Source organism: Sylvia atricapilla, chromosome 8, assembly GCF_009819655.1.
Source record: "Sylvia atricapilla isolate bSylAtr1 chromosome 8, bSylAtr1.pri, whole genome shotgun sequence".
Taxonomy (NCBI): domain Eukaryota; kingdom Metazoa; phylum Chordata; class Aves; order Passeriformes; family Sylviidae; genus Sylvia; species Sylvia atricapilla.
The window spans coordinates 12,676,661-12,703,254 of NC_089147.1; the positions used below are offsets into that span (position 1 = coordinate 12,676,661).

Below are 26,594 nucleotides of genomic sequence, written 5' to 3' on the forward strand. Positions count from 1 at the left end.
TTTTAATCGTGTCTGTTAAACTGAGTTTCAGTGGTACTTGTCGAAAGGCTGAGAGCTGGGGGTGTTCAGCCTGGAGAAAAAAAGACTCCAGGGAGACCTTACAGCACCTTCCAGTGTCTAAAAAAAAAAAAAAATAGAGACGGAAGAGGGACTTTGGACAAAGGCGTGTAGTAACAGGAGAAGGGAGAATGGCTTTAAACTGACAGAAAGCGGGTTTACATCAGATGTTAGGAAGAAATTCTTTGCTGTGAGAGTGGTGAGGCACTGGCACGGGTTCCCCAGAGAAGCTGTGGATGCCCCAGCCCTGTAAGTGTTCTGGGACAGGTTGGATAGGACCTTCAGCAACCTGTTCTAGTGGAAGCTATCCCTGCCCATTGCAGGCGGTTGGAACTAGGTGATATCTAAGGTCCATTGCAACCCAAACAATTTAATTATGTTACAGAATTAAAACCTTATTTTGAATGAAACTGGTGTTGTGTGATTGAGAGTCTTTCGGGACAAATTAAGCATTCATTGAGTCGCTTGGAGAAAACAACAACAACAAACAAACAAACACACACCAAAAAAACCCAACACCACACCAAAAAGGCGCGCCGTGGGGTTATAAACTACAAACCGGTTGTAGCTAAGCGCACGGGCGGTAGCGCAGCCGTGCGGTCTTTAGCACTACATTTCCCAGCGTGCCCCGCGGCGTTCCCACGCATGCGCCCCGGGCCGTGGACCGATCCCGATCCCTGCCAGCCCCGGACCGTGGACATGGAGGGAGACACCGGATCCGGGGTCCCGGCGCTGTCGGGCGGGGATGGAGCGGGCGCGGGACAGAGCCTGGGCCCAGCCGATGAGGACCGGGACATGGAGGGGGCCCCCAGCTGCTCGGGGTCGCGCTCCCTCCCCTTCGAGTTCGAACGGGGTCGCTCGGAGTCCAGCGGCGATGAGGACGACGACGATGAAGACGACGAGGAAGAAGAGGTGGAGGAGGAGGAGATGGAGAGCGACACCAGGGCTCGGTTCGGAACAGATGACGGGGAGCTCGACTCGGACGACGACCGGGAGGTAAAGGGGATGGGAGGGTGCCCGGGGCACGCCAGGCCCCGCTCCCGGCGTGCCCCGCGTGTGGTAATGGGCTTTTTATTATTTTTACGATTTTATTATTCTTGTTTATTTTTATTTATTTTATTCTTACGCCGGTTCAGTTCATCTATCTCATTTAAGTGGAGCCCTTGCAAACTCTCGGCGTTGCTGTGAGGGCGGTAGACGGGGGCACGTGGGCCAAATGAATGGTGGTGTTGAGGGAAGGGGAGAAAGCCCTTTCGTCGGGCTTTGGCACGAGGGGAAGCGTAAGAATCTAATGTGTCTCGCACACATCTCAGATCATCGCTGTTGAAGAAATTCGTTTTTTTTTTAATAATATTATTCAGCCAGGAAAGCTGTTGTGGAACTACTTGTGTGCGTTCCTCGTAAATGTTCTCCATGACCAGGATTCAAAGCAGTGAAATTTCAGCCTTTGCTTCTATGTGTATTTGTATAATCCATAACTGTGTGCTCAAACAAGAAATGACTGTCTCATGTCATACAAGCTCTCTCTGTATCTTGCTTTGGGACTCCAACTGAGCATTGCTTAGCGTTTTTAAATAATGATGTTTGCCATCCTATTCACTTCAAGCTTGCTGGCTATGTGATATTTTGTTAAAAGAGTTTATCAAAGAGAACTTTTCCCAAAATGATTGTTTAAAGTTTTCTTTTTAGGTATGATTCATGAAACAAATTGGATTACTGTTGTCAAAAAGCTCAATTTAGAAGACTAGGTAAAAGTCTTTAGAAAAGAGCTGTATATGAGAAGCAACTGATCTGTTAGGAAAACTCCTTCCTGTAACTTATTGATCCCATTTGTTCCCATAGTTTAAAGGCTATGGTATTTTGGAAGCTGCAGTCAGGCAATTTCATGGCTTAGCCTGTGTATTCAAACTCTTACCAATTTTTGTTTGCAGCGTATGATAAACCTCGCAGAGCTGACCCCCTACATCCTGTGTTCCATCTGCAAAGGTTACTTTATCGATGCTACAACTATTACAGAATGTCTGCACACCTGTAAGTATCTGTCAGTATTGTCTGTCTAAGGGTTTAGTTGCCAATTCAAACCAATTCAGCTGTTGAAATGTTCTGACTTCAGAAAAATACATTCTTAAAAGTGAACGTGTGTTGCTTTTATTCTGTTCCTTAAGCAGGATGTATTTGTGGGTATTTTAAGCATCAGAAAATTATTAAACCAATCAGTCATGAAGTCAGCTTTCCATATTAAGAAGTAAAAAGGTGGAGGAAAAGATAAAGCCCAAGTAAAACAAAAGCAGAGCTACTACATACATTTTTTTAGTTGTTGTTTTTTTTTAAGTAGGCTCTGGAAATTTGAGTGTATAACTGAGAAAAGAAAGTTGAGTGGCTCTGCTTTTAATGGACTGGAAAGTTTCCTAAGCTGTTGTTGATGTGAGCTTGTGAATTCACAAAACCCCATAAGCGCCTGTGTGGGAGTAACTGTTCAGATACACAAACAGTGTCTGCCCATGGGACAGGCTGTCCATAATCTGATGAATGGAAATAGGTGGGTAATAAATAACTGATTTCAATGTGATTGTCTTGTTATTTTCCTCCCTCGATCCTAGTGCCAACAATTTTCCCAGTGCTAACAGAACTGTTTTCTCTCCAAACTAATAAAACACCTTCTGTGAAGCTGACTCTTTCAGCCACACCCATGTTCATACCTAAATCCAAGAATCCTGGTTTACTAGATCTCCCAAATGTTCACACTGCATAGAGGGAAAACTTTCTCTCTCTTTTTTTTTTTTCCCTCCTTTTTTTGGAGCACTACTCACTAATTTGTTCTATGGCAGGAAGTATTCAGCACAGTTTGCAATTTACAAAGAGAAACAACTGTTAGTAAGGACAGCACAATGTTGCAAATGCAACTGTAGTGATGTCTTAGAACTTTCCTGGTAAATATTATGGAAAAGTTCCCTCTGTTCAGGCTGATGGGGAGCTGACTTGATAGTAGGTTATTTATTCTAGGTATTTACACTGAGTAGCATTCCTTTAAAAATTTTAAAGGACTTGTAAAACACAATGAAAATGGGAGAGTTATGAGTACTCACCTTGTTTCTACTGAAAGTGTTTGTAGGGTGCTTTTCAGCAATCAATATTCTGCCTTAGCTCTACTCACATTCTGCATACACATTAAACTTCCACCCATGCATCCATTGGATTAAGAGTGTTCAGTGACTTCGCTTTGTCTCTGACAAATGTTGTATGGGAAGTCTGGGTGTGTTTACCCCTTTTGTATTTACCCCCGAACAGATGGCACTGTGTAATGGACATGTGATTCCTATGGGGTTTCTTTTCTTTACAGTTTGTAAAAGCTGCATTGTGAGGCACTTCTACTATAGCAACAGATGTCCAAAGTGCAATATTGTTGTGCATCAGACACAGCCCCTCTATAATATCAGGTAATAAATTTGTCCCATTTTTATAGATTTGCTACTTGCTTTTCAGTGTTTTGTTTTACAGACTTGCAGTGCTTTCCTGTTAGAAACAAAGAAATGGTTACAAGAAATACATTGTGTTCTTCACTAGTATGAGTTTCACCACAATAATTAAGATAAAAAGACTCTCTTCATTGTTTTATCTAGTTTGTATCCATTTCCAGGGTTTGTTTACCCCTGCCCTGGGTAACAAATTTTTATTCATTTGCTCAGTGTTACAGGTGATACAAACACTTAACTATTTGCTTTGATTTCCTTTCAAGATGAAGACTTTTTGTCATTGTACATTTTTTAACTCAAAAAATTGAGTTTTAGTTTCTTGAGCTGTTCATGAAGGGTGGTGCTTTAAACTTTCCATGGCTTCTGTTGGAGCTCTTCTGTCAGGATGAGTATTTAGAGAGATGTGAAGTTGCTGCTCTGTCACTCCTTGTACATCCCATTTCAATGTTGTATTTGGCACCTTTGTTACAATTTAGTGAAACCATTTTGTCTTGCACCAAAGACTCTTCTTTTCTTTTTTTTTTTTTTTTCCTTTTTTCCCATTTCATAGACTGGACCGACAGCTGCAAGATATAGTCTATAAATTAGTTGTCAATCTGGAGGAAAGTAAGTCTCTTTCTTTGTTATTTTACTATCCAGAGATTGAAAAGAACAGAAAACAGAGTATTCCAAAGCCTTTTCCTACTCTGGACTCTTTAAAATAAATTTGTGATGTTTGCTTATAAGTTGTAATGAATTAACTGTGACAACTGGCATCTTCCTGGCTGTTAAATGCTATTGTGGTAGTGGTGTGTACCTTGTGTCATGAAACACAGCTGTCACTGTATCCAGATAAACATGCAGATAGTATTTCACAGCCCTTCCTCTTACTTTAGGAGAACTGTATCATATAATTCTGTGTCAAAAGTTCTCTTGGCTCAGTAGAAAAAAATTCCAAGACTGATTCTTTCAAATGCTTCTATTTTTTCCTCACTGCCATGTTTACTTGTCTGATTTTAGATGTGTTTACTGTCTCATCTCATTTATCTTCAACTTTGGGAGCCAGTGATCCTGCACAGTCCCTCGGGGTGGGCTGAGTGAAATATACAATCTAGTGGATATGTATGGACTATAGATGGTATTGCTTTGTATACCATGAATATATATGTAAAAAATATATGTATATGTACAAATATTTGTGTGTATATAACTATAGTATAAACGTACTGTGCTCTGTGTGAACATCTTGTAAAATACCATGTCATGTGATGAGACATAACAGCCAGAAGGATACTAGTTCTTGCAGCCATTTCAGTATTATTTATGGCCAGTTTCTCTAATTTCCTCCCAGTTTTTACTAACAAAATCTTAGTCTGGGTTTCTTAAGTATCTCAACCACATGAAATACTAGTGATGGTGAAGGTCTGTAATAGCTTGGAAAGTTTTTACTGCTCTAACCATTGAAAATTGGTCAATGAGAATTGATTTTCTCAGCGTCTGGAACATTTCAATCTGTATTGTGTGGATTTTTTTCAGGAGAGAAAAAACAAATGCATGACTTTTATAAAGAAAGAGGATTAGAAGTGCCCAAACCAGGTGAGCTTTAATCACTTTGAGAAACACTGTTATGGAAATAGCATATAATTTATTCTTAAGGGTTTTCTTTAAAATATGAGTTCACAACTGAAGATGGAAGTACTACTGGAAATATGAGACTCTTAGTTATCTGGAAATTATAACTTGTCACAGATCTCAGATTACAAAAATAGATAAATTGGCATCACTTAAACCCTGATTGTGGCTGAATTATTCTGAACTATGTATTTTGCTTACCACCAAGAAATATATATAAAATATGCAATAATGTTATGCTCTGGCTGTTAATAAGGAATACACATTACAGAGTAAAAATGAGAGCTTCAAAGTCTGCTAAACAGTGAGTGATTATTTTAATTATTTTGTGTCTTCCTATCAAATAAAACTGTTTGGAGAGTGCTGTGCTGAAAGCTATTAAATTTCTGATTCAGATACACAGCATAGAATGTAGGAAGAGCTGATTTAGTAATAAAAAAAGAGGATGAATTGCATGGGCTTTTTTACCTGGTGAGCTGTTCTGTTTTGCTCAGTGCATGCTAGTATCTTATGCTGCTTTTATTTCAAGTTATCTTTGCATTTTGGCTACTTGAATATTTTAGCTGTCCCACAGCCAGTTCCACCGAGCAGAGGAAGACCTCGGAAAGTTCTGGGCTCAGTGTTCCGGATCCCACCAGAACTTGACATTTCCATTCTTCTGGAGTTTATTGGGTGAGCTGTGGGCAAGTGTCAGAGAAACTGACTGACATGAGGGTGCTGCTAGCATGTGGTGGGCCATTAACTGACTCTTGGTTTTCATTAAATGTGCAGTTCTTCCATATGAAATAGTAGTGGGGAGCTAGCTTTAACTTACAGTGCAGTAGTGACTTACAGCCAGCTATGCACAGGTAGATGACGCAGATAATTAAATTTTAAGATGTATTTTCCTATAAAAGTAGCTTCCTAGGAAGTATAGTTCCAAAAGATTAGATGTATTTTATTTTTAACAAAGTCGTGCAGTCTCAGTAAAGTGAGCAGAGACATCAGTGTCTGTTGCAGTCCCTGATCCCTGTAGGTGGCAGCACCGTTAATGTTGGATGTGCTCGGAGGAAGCGCTCAGCGGCTTTCGAATAATAGAAAGTTTTTAGCATAATGAATTCACGTTCCTGCCTTAATTTCGCTGTTCATTTTCTTCATGCCTGACTTGCAGAAGTCCATTTAGACCTCAAACCTAGTAAACTTGTAACTGCCTTAGAAACAAGATGACTTTTGAATCTATTGTATTTCATTTTTTGGTAGTTTTATTTTAAATGTCCAGCATTGGCAGCAAAGCAGGTAATGCTGTGCAAATACCATCTATACCACGTGGAATTTTCCACTGTGGTTTTGTTATTTATATGAAGGGAAACAGAATGTTTCTAACAAAAAAAGTTGATGGCTTAACACCATCTACTTTGTATTTTATTCCAGTGACTTTTTAAACCTTAGATAATTTATATGTCAAAATCAAAGAGATTATTGTGGCAATGGGAGATTAATAAAGCATTTTGGATAAAGAAAACTTGGAATAGATTGAGCCAGCCAGAAGAAATTGTTACTTTGAACATCTGACTGTATACATTGTGTCTCTACAGTTTATAATGTGGTCACCATGGCTGTGGAACTGTACCAAAGAAAATGACAACTGTAGTGGAAGAGATTATTTGTGTTTGTTTCTTAGTTCACGACAGATTTACTTAACTTTATCTGATACCTAGTACATATTTAGAGGTGGAGATACTCAATCACAGTAACTCAAAGTGCCATGGTCATGTGTGGTCTGCACAAGTGTTACATTTGTTTGCTATAGCAAATGCTCAGCTGATTTATAGCAATGTTTGATTTTTTTGCCATCTCCAGTGCACTGAAAATACTGTGCTGTTTTCTCTCTTATATGTACAAACTTGCTAATGCAATATGAGAATAATGGAATGTCTTGTATTGGCATTAATTGAGAAATTTACACATTGCACTACAAGAAGGAGATGTGGAGTATAGGTGATCAATGGTAGATTATATGCTCAGGCTGTGCAAATAAGTGAACCTTGGCTGAAGCCAGCTGGAAATTCAGTTATTTGCCACCCTTGAATGTATTTCACATTGCAGAGAAACACATGCTGCTTTCCTGAGTTCCTAGATAGCATCCCAGAGAGCCCATTAGGTAGTTAGGAGTGTTCTGTCAGTAACTTCTTAGGTACTGTCTGTTAAGGTTGCAAATATCAAGGATTGTAAAGTATGGATGTTTAAGCAGCATCAATATTGCAACCTACTCCTATGAAAATTAGGGTTATGTTGTGTTCAAAAATTGTGTTGGTTTTTATTCACATTTTATGTAGAAAAACCTTAATATCATAACTAACTGAATTCACAAGAAAAATAGAGCAGAAAAAATAAAGGGTAGGAGAAAAAGATATATAACTTCAGTCCAGTATTATTTTATATATAGCAATTTAATGAAAGGAGGAGCCTGAGTTAGGAAAATAAGTTGGATATGCAAGATTCATAAACCAGTGTCACTGTTACAATAAAGAGCTTGAGGGTATTAATAATCTTAGCAATGTTGACTATTTACTCTTTTGTTTTTTCAGAGCTAATGAAGGCACAGGGAATTTTAAGGTACAAATGTGATTAAATTTTTGTCTTACAGCTTACTTCAGAAATAAATATAACCTGAGCATATTTAATTTAGTTTGGTTTTCTTTACCATCTGAGTAAAGAATACTGAGTGCAGCTGGAGCTTTCATCAGATTAATAATTACCAATATTGTATTACAGTGTATTTCAAACCTATTGTTGCATAACATCACACCTACCCAGCATTTTTTTCTTCTTTTTATCTTCATATGTCACAGTGGTTTTTTCATCATCTTTTTTCGTCTTCAGTATCACCTCCTACCTTTTTTGTCTCATATTTACCCTTCTTTCTGCCTTGTTTATCCTGGGGCTTTGGGGCCACACAGAACATAGGGCTGTTTAAAACATTTTAAAAATAATCACTTGCTTATTATTTTTAAATGTTTAAACAGCAAGTGTAGTCTTAATACATATTTAGTCTGTTCCCTGTGAGCTAATCTGCAGGTAGATGAGAGAAGGGTTCAAGAATGTAAGCTGTTTCTGTGTTACTGGGCTGCTTATTGTATGTTGCTTGAGTTTGGAGTTCATGAGGGATTAGTGCCAAAACCTTTAACTTAATTTTAACTTAAAATCTTTATTTATTCTGTGCAGCCTTTGGAAAAGAAGTTTGTGCGTGTTTCTGGGGAGGCAACGATTGGACATGTGGAGAAATTCCTCAGAAGAAAAATGGATCTAGACCCTGCTTGTCAGGTACATCACTTGCTGTAGCAGTTACTGTGCATTGGACAGACATTTCCATTGTTCACTTGATTCTAGAAGTAATGTTAGAGTTTTTTATACAGAAAGTATTAAAAAAATAATTGTTTGCAGTGTTGTGATCTGCAAGGAACAGCTCTTCTAAATTATTTGCAACAGTCAGACTGTTCAGATTTTCATAGTACTATACTAATTGGACAGAATTTCTAAAGTGCCATGTAAAATTGCAGCCAGTGAAATTCCAAGCCAAGGGATTCTGCTGTTTCAAAGGTAAAACTAGACAGGAAAGTGGGAAAGTGGGAGCATGCAAAGGCAGAGACAGGTGCAAGCTGAATAATAATAAAATTTAACTGAAGGCAAACAAAGGCTAAGAAGGAATTACACTATGGATGGATGTGTTGAAATGAAAGGTATGAATGCAAATACAAACACTCTCCTCCAAGTAAGAATTCAAAGGAGCAGAATATGGTACAAAAGGATTTAGCTTCATATTTCTCAACCATTTTGAGAGGAACTACATGTCAAAACCAGCTTCCAATTCTTCTTTGCAGTGTATTTCAGCAGCCATTCAGTTGGACAAGTGCAAGAGTTCTGTAATGTGTAAATAATTCTTAAAGCTTTCAATTCCTGGAAGATCAAACTGATGCTGATGTGAATAGGCAAATGGTAGAAGTTTCATGCTGGGTTTGGAGTTAGGGCTGTTTTCATACAACAATAGCTGTGGCATAATAAAGCATGACTGTGTGCTTCAGTAATGAGTATGCATGCTGCTTACCTTTCCAGTGGTGACAAAGCCAATCAGATATAAATTATTCATCCTGCAGAGGAATTAATATATTTTTGTTTGCTGGTTTCCTCTCAGTGAGAGTCTGTAGCTTTTACATTGTGGTGACTTGATATTCTAAACAAATAAGTGTCCTCAAAATGAGGCTGGAGATACTTCTTGTGTTATTTAGTTGTTTATTTGAGGGGAAGGAATTGTTTTGTTTGCTTGGATTTTCTTAAATAGCACATCAGAGTCTCAATTTTCGGGAACACTGCAGTCTTGGAAACTGCAGGTGTCCATCTTTCAAAATCAGCCTCTGCCTGTGTGCTGGGTGTCTTTCAGATTGTAAAATCTTGAGATCATCTGTTAAGAGAACTTTTTCCCTCATTGGTTACTTTCAACTTGGACTTTGCCAGATAGGTACAATCCCCCGTTAGTGGGTAAATGTTGCTACAGCTCAAAAGCTCATGATTTCATAGACTTCCTTTCTAAAGATGTTGCTTGATGCTGAGCCAGTCACTCCTATCTCTGTGAGTATCTGGTTTGCCATTGTGGTGTAAGGCACAATCATTGGCTGGTTCTAATCCTTGGCCTCTCCTGCGCAAGCCCTGCCTGTTTGGAGGAAATAATAAATCTTCTTTCTTCTACAGACAGATGCCTTGGCTGCCTTTTTTTCTCATCTTTAATGATGTGCTTCTACTTTTTTTCTCAGCAAGTTTTTTTGGTCATTAGAAACCTGTAGCTGATTTTTATGCCCCAAGTCATGATTGTTGTCTTGAAGATATCCAGGCTCATTTTTGAAAAATTTGGGAATTCAGAGTGTTTCCTCCTTTATCTCAGCATATCAATTGCATTTTTGGTTTCATTGTTGAATCTTCTTGTAAGGACACTACGTGTGGCAGTTTTGTGAGTGCAGTCAGTTCCTACTGAGTATCAGCATAGTTTGACGGTCTGCAGAAATACTATTTGAGAATGTTTGTCATTCCCTTTTAGAGCTGATTTGGTGACCATGTGATAGAAGGTATGTTATCCACACTCCTGAATTCCTGGCTCTGCTTGGACATCTCTGACTTAATCTTTTCATGTGGAATATGAGCTAATACTTGCCCTTCTTCGTTGACCTGCACAAGTGCAATGGATTTAGGTTAATGAAAATGTGAAATAAGCCATCTGGCTAGTGTGTGGCAGTATATATAAAAGTCTAAAAAGCAGTTTTGAAGATACTGCTTTTGTTCTTTTTTTTCTGCTCTGAGGCTTCAAATTACTTTAAGACTTCTGTATTTGCATTTGCAAATGTATCATGATTAAATTCCCTATTTTAGCTGAAGGTTACGGCTTCGTTTATTTTTATCTCCCACTTGAGCTGGCAGACTGTAGTTTACTCTTTCTGATGCTTTGTTTTGAACTTTGTGCTTTGGGCAACGATTAACTTTCTGCATGTGTTTATGTATACTTCTAATTACAAGGTCTCTTGAATATTCTTGCTGGAATATTTTAGGAGAGAGTGAAAATAAGTTCTTAGAAACTGGAATTGCCAGTAATAACTAAGTAGGTAACATCTGATAGGGGCTAAATACAGTTTGTGGTGTTTGGAACCCAGTAGATTCTTGTCTTTGACATCAGAAGTTTTCTTTAGAGTGTAATTTCCTTTGAGCCCCTCCTGCAGCAGCAGTATTCCTTCCTGCTATTTCTTCTGTAAGGATGAGTGAAACAGCTGAAAGACTTGCAGCTCAACTGCTTGGAATTTAGTAATGTAGCTGATGGAACAGAAGTCTTCTGTAACCAGATGTGCATTCCTAAAAGTGTGTGAACTGCAGTCTTGGGGGAGACTGGGAGAAAGGACTCTGTGTTCATACACAGTGTAGTTGTTGATGCAATTTATGCCAAACTTAGATCCTTGAGTAAAAGCATCCAGGGCCTCTGGAAAGTAAACAGCAGCTAGAGGAAATGGGAAATTCTGACTGGTTTTTGAGTAACTAGCCCAAATACTCATTCAGTCTCTAAAACTTTATGTTTTCCTTGTTCTTCCCTGGGTAGTATGACTTGGTTTGGAAAATATTGATTGAAGCCTACTGCTTTCTAGGCCAAATTCTCCCTTGGGATGAGTCTTATGTGATGTGTCCCTTGCATGAACTTTTTCTATTTTTATCTCTGTCTTACTTAGTGAGCATGAATTTATAATTGTCTGTTATGGTGCCTTTTAGAGAAGTAGCTCTAATAGCAGACATGCCACCAAAAGAAAGGAAATGGCATAATGGAAAACCTACTTAATTTTAATAAGAATTTTAACAGAAGTGACTGAGTATTCAGCAGATCCACCTTCATGCTTCCTTTCAACAAAATGTCAAGCTACAGTTACTGCTGTCTCAGGCAATCAGTACTAGTTGGCTTCAATTTTACCAGTCATTTGAAATTTTAGTAAATTCATAGCACTTGTGGTGCTGGTACCTCTTTTGTAATGGAACGTATTCATTCCTGTATGACGCAAGGATTCCTCTGAGACACATTTCACAACTTATTTTTGCACTGATCTGAGATTTTTTTTTTCATTGTATGTTTTATTCTCTTGTCCTTATAGAATGAATGCTATCTTAACAATTAGCAGGCAGAATTTCAGGCTTTGCTGCTAGAATTAGGAGATGAAACATTTGGTATTTAGAGAACTGACTGCCATTTGAAACTGGAGCAGCAGGTACAACAGTGTACTTTCAAACAAGCATTCTAATTCTGTTTTGAGAGATTGTCAGCAGCTGTGACTGTCTGTTTGCATCCTGTATTGGTCAAACAGATTAGATTCTCTATTTCTGTAGAATATATAAAACATTTATGTGTTATGTTTCATTGGGAGCGAGATTGAATTTTCAGTATCTTATGCTATAAAAATTGTAGAAGTAAGCTTATAAAGCAAAAGTAATTAAACTCATGTCTCTGGAAAGCAAAGCAGTCATGTTTGTCTTCCTGCAGTAATAACTGTAGAGATTAAGAATGTATGGGAGATAGCAGAAAGAACTGCAGATAGTTTTCCAAAAGGAAAATAAGTATATTTTTCAAGTACTCTGTTAAATACATCAGATGTTGATGTTAAATATATGAGTATATAGGGATTAATAGCTTATCAGTATTTACTGTTATGTCCACACAAATTTTTACTTCCTGGCTTCCTCCTGTGAGCTAAAAGCAGAGATACTGCTAAGCAGTTTACATCTTCTGCACATTAGGAATCAAACATGAATATTACAGAGTATACATAGAGTATTCTGCATCATTCTCATGCAATACAGGCGGTGTAAATTAGTCCTTTTTGAACCTCTGAGGAGTAGAATTCCTGCATTCCCAAGTCTCAGAACAGTGTGGTCTGCCAGTATAAATCCTACTTAGTCTTTCCATGAAGGACAAGAGAGAGGCAGTGGGTCAGCATGCAGAAGGTTAATCTGGGGAGTGGAATAGCTGCAGCAGAGTGCATCCTGTGGTGGGAAGTGGCTGCTCAAGGCAATACGTCATGATATTGCAGTGTGCTCCCCGACTGCTGCAGGGGCAGAGCTTAGGCAGTTCCCTTGCAGAAAGCTTGTGGAACTGCTCACTGTCAATGCTCTTATCTTCCGTTTTGAGGTCTTGTCAACTTACAAATGAAAGCACGCTCATTTCCTTATCTGGAAATTGCTCATAAGGAAAATGTAAGCTCCAGCTGAGAGCTGAAAACAGTGCTGTGTTAGCTGCTCTAATTTGGAATGTTAGAGACTGGATTTACATTATGCACAGTAAATCCATGGTGACTTTATAAAGAAGCCTATTTTTCATGATGATCAAGGCAAGGAATTCAAAATACCTGATAAAGGTTTGTTTTCCACAAAATTATTGTTTTTATGGGCAGTTACTAAACAAAAGTGCCTCCCATGGAATTGCAGGCACCACTAACAGAGTTCAGCTGCAGTAGAGGACAATGCATGGAACTGCTGAGTGTGCCCTGCAGCTGCACCCCAGGAATACTGACTGAGTGCATGCTGAAGGAGGACTGTGTGATGTAACTACTGACAATGGCACCAAGATGCTCTTTTCTATTAAGGCACATCTTCCACAGTATTAAGTGGAATTGTCATGTTTATTCTCCCTTATGATAAAAAATGAGGGAGGCAATGGCTCTTTTTTTTTGTAGTGGCACAAACAAGTTTCCCTCTTTTGCCACTGATTAATGATGCCAGATGTTTGTGTGATCATTTTAATGCATGATTTAAATTTCCATTAAATTCATCACAACTATTACTAAATACCTTGTTTCAGTGGACACACCAAACTGAGTGAAACAATAAACTGTGCTCTCTGATCAGCAGTGAGTCCAGGTCAGGGCCATGAAACGCATTAGGGCAGTGCAGTAGTGCTGTGAATGCTAAATACATTTGGACAACAGAGGTAAAGATGGCCTTAACACTGAACTCTGCTAATAAAATCGAAAGGGCTTGGATACTGTTTTGCTACTCCAAAGGCAAGTTGGACTTAACCATGCTTGTGTTTTTCCACAGGTGGATATAATATGTGGTGATCACCTGCTGGAGCACTACCAGACACTGAGGGAAATTCGTCAGGTCATAGGAGAGAGTGCAGTACAGGTATGTGGCAGCTGGGGCTTTGTTCCAGGGGTTTTGTTTCAAAACAGAAGACCTCTCTTAAGCCCTCAGGTAGCACCAGCTTGTCTGAAGAAGTGACTTAGAAAAATCTCTCCAGTTTATGCAAAATTATTTTTATCTTGTAAGTAGAGCTGACTGTATACCATGTTCTTGGTCTCATGATGTTCTGGATATGAAGGATTTGTGTTGGGTTTTGTTTTGGGGTTGTTTTTTTTTTCCCTAAAACAAGTTGCCATCTTACCAGTGATGAAATGTACCAGCCATTCTTTCAATTAATATTCCTTGTTTTTCCCCTCTGGCAATTGCATCTCTGTGGGAAATCAGAGGACAAATCCTAAATAAGGCAAATCCTTGTGACTGGGTCAGGAGAATAAACTTCCTTATAAAAACACAAACCTAAGATAGAGGGTAATGAATGCAGTAAATGTGCTTGATGCATATTGTATTGGCTCTGGTCACAGCATGAGTGTATGGCCAGCTATTTCTTGATAACTTGCTGGCTTTGCAAATAATAATGCATTTCTTTTTAATTCTTTGTGAATATTTTCAAAGTGTCTTTAAAGGATCACACCATTTTAGAAGTACTGCAAAAGCAATGAAGTACTCTGCCAAGTGCATCGTAAGATGGAGATGTAAAATTGTGATATATGGTAAATTATATCTTAATCTGACCTTGGAAGTCTGAAAAGTTAATATTTAATAGAATGGGAAGAAATAGGATTAGATTGGTATTTTATTTGGAAAGCAATCTTAGCAAATAGCAGGAGGGCTAAAATAGTAGCAAAATTAGCTCACACATGCACAAACATTTACATTTAAAATTCTTGTTGAGCTTTCTTATGCTACAGGAAGGCTTCTATGTTGGGGGCAGGAAGTAAAAAGCTGGTTTTGAGATCTCTTGGACTTTGCATCATTTGTACCTGATTTGAATCACTAGGAGGGGTCCCAGAGTCAGGGCAGAGGTATTTGGTTCATGTTGATGTTGGCAAACATTAAAATCTGTGAGGCTTGTGCTGTTTCTGCAGCTGAAGGGAATAAATGCCATAGCTGATGTCTTAGCTGTTTTATAATAGCATGAAGACGAAATGAAAATGTAACCTATTCCAGTTTGGGGAGCAGGGGATGGAAACTGGGAGGAAGTGGGTACTGGTTACAAACTTGTTTCTAACACTTTGAGTCATTGTAAGTAAATTCAGCAATCAGCATATAGTGATGGAAGTGCCTTCTACTAAAAGCTTCACTAAATGGCAGAGGGATGATATATTTTTCAGTCCAGGGGTATAATCACGTGTATGGTTTTAGACTTGACCTTAGCACGAAGGCTTTTCATGTGTGAGAAATGCTCTTGGGGGAGCACTTCAAGGAATACTGCAGCAGTTTCATTTCTTGTCAGAACTGGGTCTGCCTGATTGATGTTTAGTGATAAAGTACCAGTCAGCAGCTCCACAAAGAGAGCAGTTGTCTTGGGATGCGTTCTCCAGTGATGTTTCAAATCACATTTATTACCAAATCAGTATGCTAGCAGTTAATTCTCTCAAGGCTTCTCTATTAGACAAACAAACAGAAAAGAAACATCCTGGCTTATTGTGAAGTCTTGCTCTTTCATAGTCATTTTCTGTTACATGTAGACCAGCTGTACTGTGACAGCTTTTGACAGGAAATTTGAGACCAGGTTCATCTTTAATTTCTCTTCATATTGTTAGAAGATCTCTAAGGATGCCAAATAGTTAGCAATGTTGCTTCTTTTTTGATATTGAAATAATTGTGACATTTTCGTGTTCTTTAGTCTAACATTATAATATTTTTTTAGAAATCAAGAGGATGCATTTCTAGGATTAAAAAAAATAAAATAAAAAAAAAAAAAAAAAAAAAAACAACTTGGAAAAATTTTTATATAATTAACCATGAAAAAAACCCTAATGGATAAGTCAAGTCTAAAACGGTGAGGGTTGTTTGTTTCTCACCAGGATCTGAAATTCAGTAAGGGGCACAGTTGGCCTGGCCAGTGAAACTACAAGTACAGAGGAACGTTTGATGAATTTTATATTAAACTCCAAGGGCGTCTTGTGCCTTTGTAACTTTCCAGCCTTTTCAAATCAGTCTTGGAGCTTGGAATGTCCCTAACAGCTCCCACCAGGATGCTGAGACACTGTTCAAAACTGCTGTTGTCATTTACAGGTTTCTGAGGTTCATTGTGGATGCTTCATGCAAATAAAACAGCTTCAGTAGCTACTTCTGCAACAGAAAGTCATTTGAAGGAACAAACATTGGGCTCTTTTATTTAGATGAGTACAACCACTGTTAGAGGAGAAAAATGGCTGCTATTCTGAGTCGCATTTTCACTTGCAAGTTCATTCATGTCAGCAGTTATTCTTTTTGTTGGGAAAAGTGATTATAAAAATGCAGTTAAGTTTCTCTTTGGCAAATATATTAATTTTAATGTGCGTTCTTTGGTAGTATTTGCAGTGCAGCATCACATATGTTATGTGTGATTTATTATTCTGAACAATAATCACTGTGGGAGTTTTAGTGGCTTTTACTTACACTGGATGGTTTATAAGATTTGCTTGTGAAGATTTTGGGTATTGTATTTCTTTTTTTTTTTTCTTTTTTCTTTTTTTTTTCCCCCTACTAACTAACACTGGATAGTGATGCCTTAGAGCCTGAGTAAATGAAAGTCTCCTGGAGGTGCAAGCTAGCAGGATTTTAGCTCTTCTGGATACATTTCTGCCTTTCCAACAAGTGTGGGAAGACCAAGTTGGATCTGATGATAAAATAAATATTCTTGACACTGACCCCATAGTAATCTGTTTGGGTTGTTTTATCAGAGTAAACAGGCAACAAATTTTAGTGGTTGAATGTAAGCAATTAATATATTCATTTCTAAGTAGTTGATAGAAGACGAGAAAAGAATCAGGAATAAATCTTTGATCTTGTAGATGTCAAGATATTTTGATGTTTCTGAAATTGCGTGGTTGGTTAAATCTTCCTAATTAACTGAAAGTAGGATTTCTAGATTCTGTTTAGGGCAAAACCATAAAAAAGTCACTGGCAGAATTTATATAAGAAACAACTTTGCTTTTTTTCTTTTTTTAAACAGTGTAAAACTTGTGGACTTTACTGCAAGGAGTTACCAAAGACACTTACAGAGACTTTAAAAGGCTCAGTTTTGTTACCATTGAGACCTGCCTGTAATTAAGAGTTTGATCAAGTAGCTGAGAAAGGAAGCTTGTTATTAACTAAATGGGAATATAACTTCTTCCCTGTATTACCTTCCTCCCCTCTGCTGCACAAATGCAACCTAATCTGAGCTGGTGGTTATTTTCACTTGTCTAAAAGTGGGCCTTCTCAGAGTTCTGCACCACTGATGGATATAATGAGCTCACACATGGGAAAAGCTAAAAGGAGTAGCTTCCTTGATGTCCTTGGCCCTTGGCACAGAGGTTTGGCAGAATATAATGGTCTCTTTGTAGCTCTCACCTTCTTGTAACCCAGTGTTATTGTGCTGGTTTTTTGGTCTCCTGAGCTAGGCAGCAAGAGCTGTGCTCTAATTTAATTACTGTGACCTTCTAGCACACATTTCCTATGGAAGTGTTTTACTCTTTCCTATGGGGTTATTGAATTTGGAAAATGGGGCACTTTTTGTTTCTGCTGCTCTTAGAATATCAAAAGGGGTGTATGCTCTCATACACCTGTCAGATCCGCTCTAAAGTTTATAGTTGGGTGTAACAGGTGGGATCCTTTACAATTTTTTAGGTCAGAGTCACAAATGTGTGTCAAAGGACACTGGAGAGTTTTGCTTTTCTTTTGTGCCTGTCTGAGTTAGCCTTGAGATTTGTAATGGGCAGTGAGAGCTCATTCTCTGTTTGGATTTCCTCTTAATAGTATCTAGAGAAAGCAGCTGAACATAGACAGAAATGTGCAAGACTTTACAAGTGAATAATTACTGAGTTAGAAGTGGCACTACTGGGGTAAACCCTCAGCTTCTCTTTGTAGAGAAGGAATTGCAGTGGGTTTGACCTTGAGTTTAACAGGGCTATTTCCTTTAAATGTCCTACTGCCAAATGTACCATTTCCAAATTATTAATCAAAGAATACATTGTAGCATTTTCTTCTTGTATAAATATTTATTTCCTTCAAGAAACTGGAAAATAGAGGAAAAACTGGTTTTGACCAAGGAACTAATGGGCACAAGGAATAAGTATTTTTGGGAAGTTATAACAACATTTTCATGTGCCAAGAGGTTCCTGAGTAACCTCTTAGAACTTGTTCTGCTTTGCAGTGCTGCTATCCCAATTTATGCTAATCACCTAGTGAGTTAAAGCTCCTGTCTCCTCCTGTATCCTTTCAGGAGTTAGCAATGGATTCTTAGTTATTAACAGGGTGAGAAAATGAAGAAAAGCTAGTGAGTTGATACTAATACATTATCTTACATCCTGTATATTAACAGATAAAAACATCTGAAGCAAAACACAGTAAAAATTCTAACATCAGTTGGTACTAACGTAGTTCTCTCTTCAAAAGAATACTTTATTTAAAGTCTGTCCATATAAATAGGTGTAATGCAATGTCAGATTCCCAGTGGGTCTGTGGTGGAAGCAGACTAAGTGCTAGGCCTTTCAGCAGCTGCCTGTGAATTAAGTGACATAAGTAAGACTAATGGGTCAGAAGTGTCCTGTTTCACAGATGAAAAGGATTTTTTTATGTCAAGCAGTCTTTGAAGAGGAGAAACATGAGTTAATAACCAATAGTTTGTAATTTAGAGGTTTTTTAATCCAATGCATTTATTACTTAATAAATGTATAGAGTGGTAGTCTGGACTCCTGTGCGACAACTTTTGGCAGCATCTTCTAGAATTACTTAATGGATTACAGCTTTTTCTGCTCCACAATATCATGTGGAAATCAGCATGACTTGTAAAGAAGAGCCTATTTGATGATGATGATGCCATTATAACTTCAATAGAAAAGCAGTACCGGATTTTACTTTATTTTTAACACCCTTTTCCATCTGAAAGGGGAGAGGGGAATACAGTTACTTGCCTTGATACTTCAAAACTTGCATTCTCCATATGGAAGGGACACCAGGTGGTGACAGAAGTGCCTCGTGGATAAGGGAAAGTGCTATGATGAGACAGTTTCTTTCTCTTCTCTTCTCCCTAGGATGGTCTACTTGTACTGCACTATGGCCTGGTGGTTTCTCCACTAACTTAAAGATGTCCAGAATATCAGAAGGCAAAAGAATCTGAAGTCAATGGAGCTTCTTAACTGCTGTTTCTCACCAAAGAAGCCATCACATTTCCTGTGGCAGGAAGCAAGTGAAAGAAACCACCACTAACTGCTGTGTGCTAGTAATGTAATGTCTGACTTTACCACTGTAAAATGCAGCTTCTGTAAGTACAGCTGTAGATGTTGCTATGCTTCATGTTACAAATTACTGTCTTCAAATTTCACTCAGCTCAGGGAAATTAAATGCTCGAAGTAGCTAATTTTTTACTTTCTAAAACCACAAGATTTCACAGAGTGAGCAGCCTTTTTTTCCTCTAAGCTCTGACATTTCTCTTGCTGTCTTAAGTGTCTAGCTAGAACAGTGCTCTCAGGGATGATCTTCAATGAGCAGTATAATTTGTTTTGGAGAAGAGACAGTCATTTGCCTAAAAAAAAGTATACTGTGATCTTCTGTCTTTGGATGTGATTTGGGGAGAGGAAGGAAACTTCAGAAATGCAGACCAAAATAGGTAGAAAATGATGCAGCATAAGCATTATTTTTTAAGAAGTAGCATTAAATCTGTTGTTTTTCTTGAAGAAAGACAATTTTGTTTGCACTGGAAATATTTTTGCTGGTAGTTTGGCTTATACCAAATGGTGGATCATCTCTAGTCTGAATAGAGATGAGCTGGCTGTAAGCTGGTTAAACTATGCATGGAAAAAAAAAAAAAAAAGTAGCACCTCTTTCTACCTGCTTGCTGTATATAAAGTAATCACTGTCAACCTGATTTAAAATCCATCAACTGACTTGACTGTCAGGAGCATAAATCCATTCACTTTAGCACATACCTCTCCAGCAGCTGTGAAAATGGTCACTTTTTCCACTCTTTCTTTTAATGTGTTTTAGTGCATTGTAGTGGAGACCAGGGTTGAGTAATGTAATACCTGCCTGTTACTACCAGAATCACAGAGGACATTAGGTGACTTTATTTTAACATGTTAAAATACTAGGTTTTGTGACAACTGTAACACTTCAGACTTTCTTCTGTTGAAGATTTCCATGTTGTCTCGTGCAGCATTAAGGACCAGAGAGCTCTGTGTATTATGGTTGTGCTGCATACTGTGTGGGGATTCATGAAAGCTTCCATTAGGCACCAGGCTCCTTCCCTTTCCTACAGTCAGTGCAGAGAAAAGGAGGAGATTCCTTTGTAAGGCATTTCAGAGCACCTAAGTTACAGAACCATAGAATTGTTAGGGTTGGATGGGCCTCTGGAGATCGTCCAGTCCAACCTCCCTGCCAAGGCAGGGTCACCCAGAGCAGGTGACACAGGAATGTGTCCATGTGGGTTTGGAATGTCTCCAGGGAGGGAGACTCCACACCCTCCCTGGGCAGCCTGCTCAGTGCTCTGCCACCCTCAATGTAAAGAAGTTCTTCCTTCTTTCACTCCTCCTTTCTTCCTTTCAGTCAGCTGGTGAGGCAGCAGCAGCAATTGAGCTAAATCCAGGAATTAGGGTTTGATTGAGCTGTACAGGGGTTCTGGAGTTTGGGGACACCTGAGCAGCAGCCCCAAGCTCCATCCAGACCTGGATACCCTGGCAGCCAGTCAGGCATGGAGGGGACATTCCCAGGAGCAGCAAGGGACATTTAGGCGTCCCTAAGGAGCAGAGCAAGACCCTGTGGCCTCTGCTGGACCCTCTCCAGGAGGTCCTTGTCTTTCTTGTACTGAGGATGCCAGGACTGGACACAGCACTCCAGATGTGGCCTCACCAGGGCTGAGTAGAGGGGTAGGATCACTTCCCTTGACCTGCTGGCCACACTCTTCCCAATGCACCCCCGGGGCTGCAAGGGCTCAAATGTATTTGTTCACTGTCAGCCTAAGAGGACTGGCATCCTTTGTCTAAAGAAAGCTTTCATGAATCCTCCCTCAGGTCTTTACAATAAACATTGTTTTTTCTGTGAAGGTGGTACCATAAGAAAAAAAAAAGTTTTGTTTGAAGTAATTCTCGTGATGCTTCTAAAAAATGTAACAAAAGGCCTTTTTAGCTACAAACTCCTATTTTACCTTTAAAGTTTGTATAAAAGTAGTGTTTAAAATGCAGCAGAAAATGAGACTATTTTGTAAACACCTCGTGAATTGTGTTGATAAAAGATTATATATTGTAACAGTAAAATAAACTTTATTTTAGCCAATTTAAAATTGAGCCCTTGTGTTTTCATGCCATGTTTCCTATGTCAGTCTCAGAATTATAGCAGATGATAGTGAAACTGCTGAATGTGCTCTGGGGTTGTTAGAATGACAAATTTCAGTTATGAGATTGAATGGTGAAGGGTAACTCAATACCAGTCTCCACTGGAGCTAAGTGTGGTTTTGTTAGCTGGAGCAACGTGAAATCTCTGGGACCCTCCTTTTAATGAGGATTTTGGTGAAAAATAGCTCAGTAAATAAGTCAAGATGATTTTCCCACAGAAATACAGGAGAAATAATCCTACGTAGTTAAAGGATCCCTTTTCTCATCAACAAGAACATCTTGTAAAATCCGCCTCTCAATTGTCTTTCATGTTTATGGCTCTTGTTCTTGAGTCCCTGTGAACTGACTCTGCCACTGGAATCAAGGCATCTGGTTCTAGTACTCAGTATTGCCTCTCCTGTTCCATTATGTTTTCAAATTTATACCTCTGTGCTAAAAATCATTATCAGTATAGTCACATTTTACATTGCAAATTCGCCCTTAACCCTGGCTTGAACTTCACATCTACAGAAGGGCTCATGTGCAGAGTTTAACAGCTGTGTAGAAGCTGATAGTTAATTCAAATTAATGTCATTCTAGGATGCGTTTGACTTGCATGGCCCCAAGAGGGCTGTGCTGCCACTGGCACTAATGTCAGTGTCAAATTCTGCTTTTCAAAAAAAAAAAAAAGGCCTCCTGGATATCTTAGAAGGATTTTCCTGTAGGGTAAATCACATGCTGGCTAAAATGCAGAAGGCCAACACTCCCTTCTTCACCCTTTCGGTGGCTTCATGAGGAGGATTGAAGGTCTATAGCCTGTGGTATTTTTGACATGAATGCTTAGTGACCTGTTATTTCCCTTTTGTCAAATTCTCTCTATTTCTTCCTCACCTGCCTTCAGGAAGTGTATTTTTAGCATAGTTTTCCTGGGTGAACATCCTGCTTTCTTTCACCTGAGACCACTGAAGTGTTCCTTCTCTCCAGTGCTGCAGGTCCCCTGGGGCACATCCGTGTGCAGCAGGGTGACCTTTAGCTATTGCCAAGGATGAGCTGAGGCTCTGTGGGTTCCTGCATAATCAGCCTGCTTGCTTTAAAATGTGCCAATCTTCTTTCAGCTCTCCTGCTGTTTTATTTCTGTTGGTCTCCTTTTAACCTTGGCTTCTCTCCAGCCACTTTTGGTCCTGATGATAGAGGAGCATCTGTAACAAGAGGCTGTCTATGGGATGGCATCTCTGCCCTCATGGGAGATGAGCCAGCCTTGTGCTCTGGAAGTGAGGGAAGGTGTGCTTGGACTCATTCATTATTTTACAGACACTATTGTTTCTTTACTTCGTGAGATAATTCTGATAAAGAAAGATATTTTTCCTTTCTCACTACCTTCTTAACAGCATCATGGCTAACACAGATCCTTATTAAATACTGCTTATAAGTGCAGCATAATTCTGAGTTCCTGTACAGACCTGCTAATTCCCAGCAAGAGGAGATGATGAGCTTTAGCTTCTGGATTTCTTATAAATGCAGAATCAAGCTACAATCAAGTCATGAGCAGAGTCATATTGGTTACATTCTGCCTTTTTTCTTTGTGCTCAGTACAGGTTCAGTGTAAGAAGGAAATAAGGTTCAAGAGATGGGTGAAGTGTGCAGCTGAGCCCTCTAAGCAGAGGGGATCTGCAGTGGCCAGGGTCAGGTGTCATTTATGTCCTGAACACAACGGTGCACCCAGCCTGGCTCTGCACTGCCACCAGCCTGTGGCACACGTGAGCCAGGGGAGCTCTTAAATCCTATTTCTGTAGATGTGAAACAACCAAAGAGTTTTATCGAAAAACCATTCAAGCTCATCTAATACTAGTCCATGTTGAATTTATTTTCAGGGAATCATTAATCATTTATGTGCAATGATTTATGTTAATACATTTTTAACAGTCACTAGTAAAAATTACATCCCTGGCATTTCTGGTTTTACTTTTCTTCAGTGGAATATCATTAGTATGAAATTTGTGGTCAATACAAATGAGTGGAGGGATTCATTCCAGTAGTTGAGAGAAAGACTATTGACAGATACAGGAGTTTTTATGGATTGCATGCCTTTCTTTTAAAGATTGTCACATTGTCCCCACGAATCTTCTAATATGCTGAATAAAATGCACCAAGGGCCAGCCTGAGTATTTAGGTTCCCTAAAATGTACTTTTTAGGCTGTCATAAATACCTGCTGAGAGATGTTGCAAATGGTGCATTCTCTTCACTTCTGCTTTTTATTTGGTTTTTCTACCTCGTGGTTCTTCTGTAATACTAATTAGTCCAGCAGAAAGGTGGCCACAAATGGAATTTTACCTTATCATCTTTAAGAGACTCTTGTTAAAGGAGCCAAAGGATATTTACATTGACTGAGATTTCAGAATGTTGCCGTAGATACAAGTTTACTCACTGGACAATTCAAATTTTATTCTTTTTGAGAGAGAAATGGTAATTGCATCTGAGATAAAATGCAATATTGATTGGCTGCCCTGCAACTGTAGAATTCTTGCTGGAGCTGTATTGCCATCTTTACTGGGTTTGGATTTAATGTAAAACAAGTGTATTTGTGTCAAATACAGCAGTGGTCTGCGAAACAAATGTTTCCCAAAGTGGAAGAGAGAGTTTGCATTTTCTAATTGTGTGGTAAAATAGTCTATTTGGAAATGACAGCTTAAAATGTCTGTTTTCTTCCAAAGGAAACATTTAAGAGTAGAAAAGTGGGTGGTGAAGACTTGGCAAACATTGAGAAAAATTGTGTGTTCCTGTGAGAGCTACTTTGGAGCCCTTGGTGTTGAGGCATCCATAACCTCTGTCCTGTGGATGGATTTTCTGGTGTCCAGTAGGGGAAGCTCAGCTTCTCAGTCCATGAGGATGCTTTACCTGTGTACCTGATAGCATGAAACTGAAAGGGGTTTGGTATCTTGGAGACTTCCAGTGCTCTCAAATGTGGCTGAAGTTGAGCTGATGAGCATGAGAAATGATCAGGGGAGGATGCAGGGGGTAAAGAGTACATAGAGTCACAGTATGATCCTATAATCCTTGCTTCCTTAAAAATCTAGCCTAAATGTTTTAGCCTGCTGAATCATTTTGGCTTCAGGCATTCTTATTCATACATCTCTCAGGTCTTATTGAGAGACTGACTAGGAATTTGCTAATGAGATGTCATATCTGGGGCTTAGGCAGATTTTTGGGGTTTGTTTTTTTTGGTGGGTTTGGTTTTTTGTTGTTGTGTTGGTGGTTTTTTGTTTTGTTTTTTGCTTGTTTGTTTTGTGGGGTTTTTTGTTGTGTTTTTTGTTTGTTTGGGGTTTTTTTTTTTTGCATTTCCATTGAAAATTTGCTTAAACTTAATGATGTTCTTACATACTGCACTTGAGTCTGCATGTGCATCATCTCAGGGAATGACTCCATGTCTCTCAGAGCATTTACAAGGTTCCTCTGGACATTGGAGAACCAAGAACTTGTTTCTCCTCATGCTCTCTGGCACACAGACAAGCAGCAGCTGCCTTGCCTCTTAATTCAAAGGCAAAGGAGCAGAGTGACCCTGCCGTGGTGGGAATGGACTTTGGGCCTCTGTTGTTCCAGAACTGATACAGCACCTCAAGAGCTTTGCTGCCATCATCAAGTGAATGTGTACCCAGGGCTCTGGAACTGCACTCTGACATTTTCTGGGTATTTCCCTTCTGTCTAAGCAGATGTTTAGCATGGACACTGTTCCTTCTTCATGTTATGCTCTATGTCAGTTCTGGCCAGCACAATGTCTGCTTTAACAAGGATGTAATTGCCTGTCACAGAGTTGCAGGCTCATCTCTGAGCCTCTCTGGGCTGGGTTTTGGCTGAAGACCCCTGCACAATCTGTAGGAGTGCTTTCCCCCTGACCCCCCAGCTCTGCAGCCCTTTGGTTCAGCTGGAAGCACTGGAACAGACCAGGGTCAATGAAAATCCTCGCACCCCAAGCAGTACCCTGTTCGCACATTGTGCTGCATTTTCCAAGTGATCCTTATTCCCATAGGCCTAGGAAGTCTTGCATGAATGAGCTGGCATTGCTTGTGCTATTTTGACATAAACTCTGCTTCAAAGTGTCAAACCCCAATGATGGGGACATTTGATCATTCAGAAACATCTGTTTGGCTACTGGTGTTAGGGACTCTGTGTGGGTCACCCTTTGCAGGAAGAAGCTCTTTTCCTTAAAGAGGTGTCTGCGCCAAGAGCTGGCAAAGTGAGAGCTGGTTGGATCCAGCCAAAGGTACCGGAAGAGACTTTGCTCTGAATTGTTTATTGATTCCTTCTTGCTGAATGACAGCATTCTTCTTCAGTCTGGAAAAGGAGATGTTTGTATTCCTGCCAGAGGAAAACATTTGAGGTTTGTGGTGTTTTTTTTTTTCCCTTTGGCTGCTTTTTCTTTGGCTTACTTTTTAATGAATTGCAGCATCTAGATAAGAGTCATTAGCAAAACTTCTCTGTGTGCAGCAACTTTGTCTGTTTTCAAGGAGCTCTACATCTCCATTGCATGGGCCAGCATCTACATTCAGGGGCAAAAAAAAAAAAAAACCAGCCAGTCCAGTGGTGGGAATTTGTCTCACTGTGTGGAAGCTCAAGTCCTCCCCAGCATAAAGATGAAGGAAATGCAGTATCATGGAGAAATAGCTGCGCTCTGCTGCTTCCTGAGCTGATGGTGCAGTCCGTGTCCACAGCTGCCTTTTATCCCAGAGGTCGAGGTTTTATAGAGATATAAATCTTTCAACATCTGTGTGACTCACTCCTTCCCTCTGGCAGCCTGGGTGTTTAACCCAGTAAGAAAGATGGGACCACAAAGGAGGATTTATCGTCCTGTTCCAGCTTATGGTTTCACTGTAGAAGCCTTCTGGTGCATATAAGCAGGCAGGTGAAAGGAGCCACTCTGAAGAAGATAGCAATGGAAAAGAAGACCTGGATGGAGATAGCCAGAGGTCAGCATTGGCAACATATTCAGTCCCTCTTTGCTGTCATTTTTCTTCTCATGAAGAAAAAGAGTGTAGACATGGGCCTCCCTGCCTGTTTCCCCTCTGTCACCTCTGGAGTTTGACATCATGAGACAGCACCAAACTGCTGCAGAGCTCCAGAAATGCAGAAATCTCTGGGCTGGCCCTCACACTGCAGCCATTTTCCAACATAGTTTCTTGACTTTCTTGCAGCTTCCTCCATCCTGCTCCACCACTGCAGGCCCTTCACGTTGATATCACCAAACTAAAATTCCCAGTTTCATTATTAGCATCCAGTTAGCTGAGCAAGCAGGAATTCTGAATGAGGATTATGCTGGGAACAAAG

The 26,594-nt window shown here is 39.5% G+C and overlaps 1 protein-coding gene across 2 annotated transcripts; it reads left to right on the top strand.

Moving 5' to 3' along the window:
• Positions 1 to 676: 676 nt before the first annotated feature.
• PCGF6 (polycomb group ring finger 6) lies at positions 677 to 21,243 on the top strand. Of its 2 annotated transcripts, XM_066323630.1 has the most exons (10): positions 677 to 1,053; positions 1,989 to 2,088; positions 3,398 to 3,494; positions 4,081 to 4,136; positions 5,046 to 5,105; positions 5,705 to 5,813; positions 7,709 to 7,736; positions 8,346 to 8,444; positions 13,734 to 13,820; positions 19,001 to 21,243. In XM_066323630.1, exons 1-10 carry the CDS (start codon positions 703 to 705, stop codon positions 19,049 to 19,051), a joined length of 1,038 nt encoding a protein of 345 aa, XP_066179727.1. In that variant the 5' UTR covers positions 677 to 702; the 3' UTR covers positions 19,052 to 21,243. The 2 variants fall into 2 exon arrangements, 1 of the variants encoding a protein (XP_066179727.1); XR_010744097.1 differs by lacking the exon at positions 7,709 to 7,736 and having other exon boundaries at positions 19,001 to 19,035.
• Positions 21,244 to 26,594: the final 5,351 nt, after the last annotated feature.

Excerpts from the sequence above, each read along its gene's own strand:
- PCGF6 (XM_066323630.1), top strand. The coding sequence starts at position 703 with ATGCGCCCCGGGCCGTGGACCGATCCCGATCCCTGCCAGCCCCGGACC. Across the intron at positions 2,089-3,397 it reads TACAGAATGTCTGCACACCT|TTTGTAAAAGCTGCATTGTG; the intron begins GTAAGTATCTGT and ends TTTTCTTTACAG. Across the intron at positions 8,445-13,733 it reads ATCTAGACCCTGCTTGTCAG|GTGGATATAATATGTGGTGA; the intron begins GTACATCACTTG and ends GTTTTTCCACAG.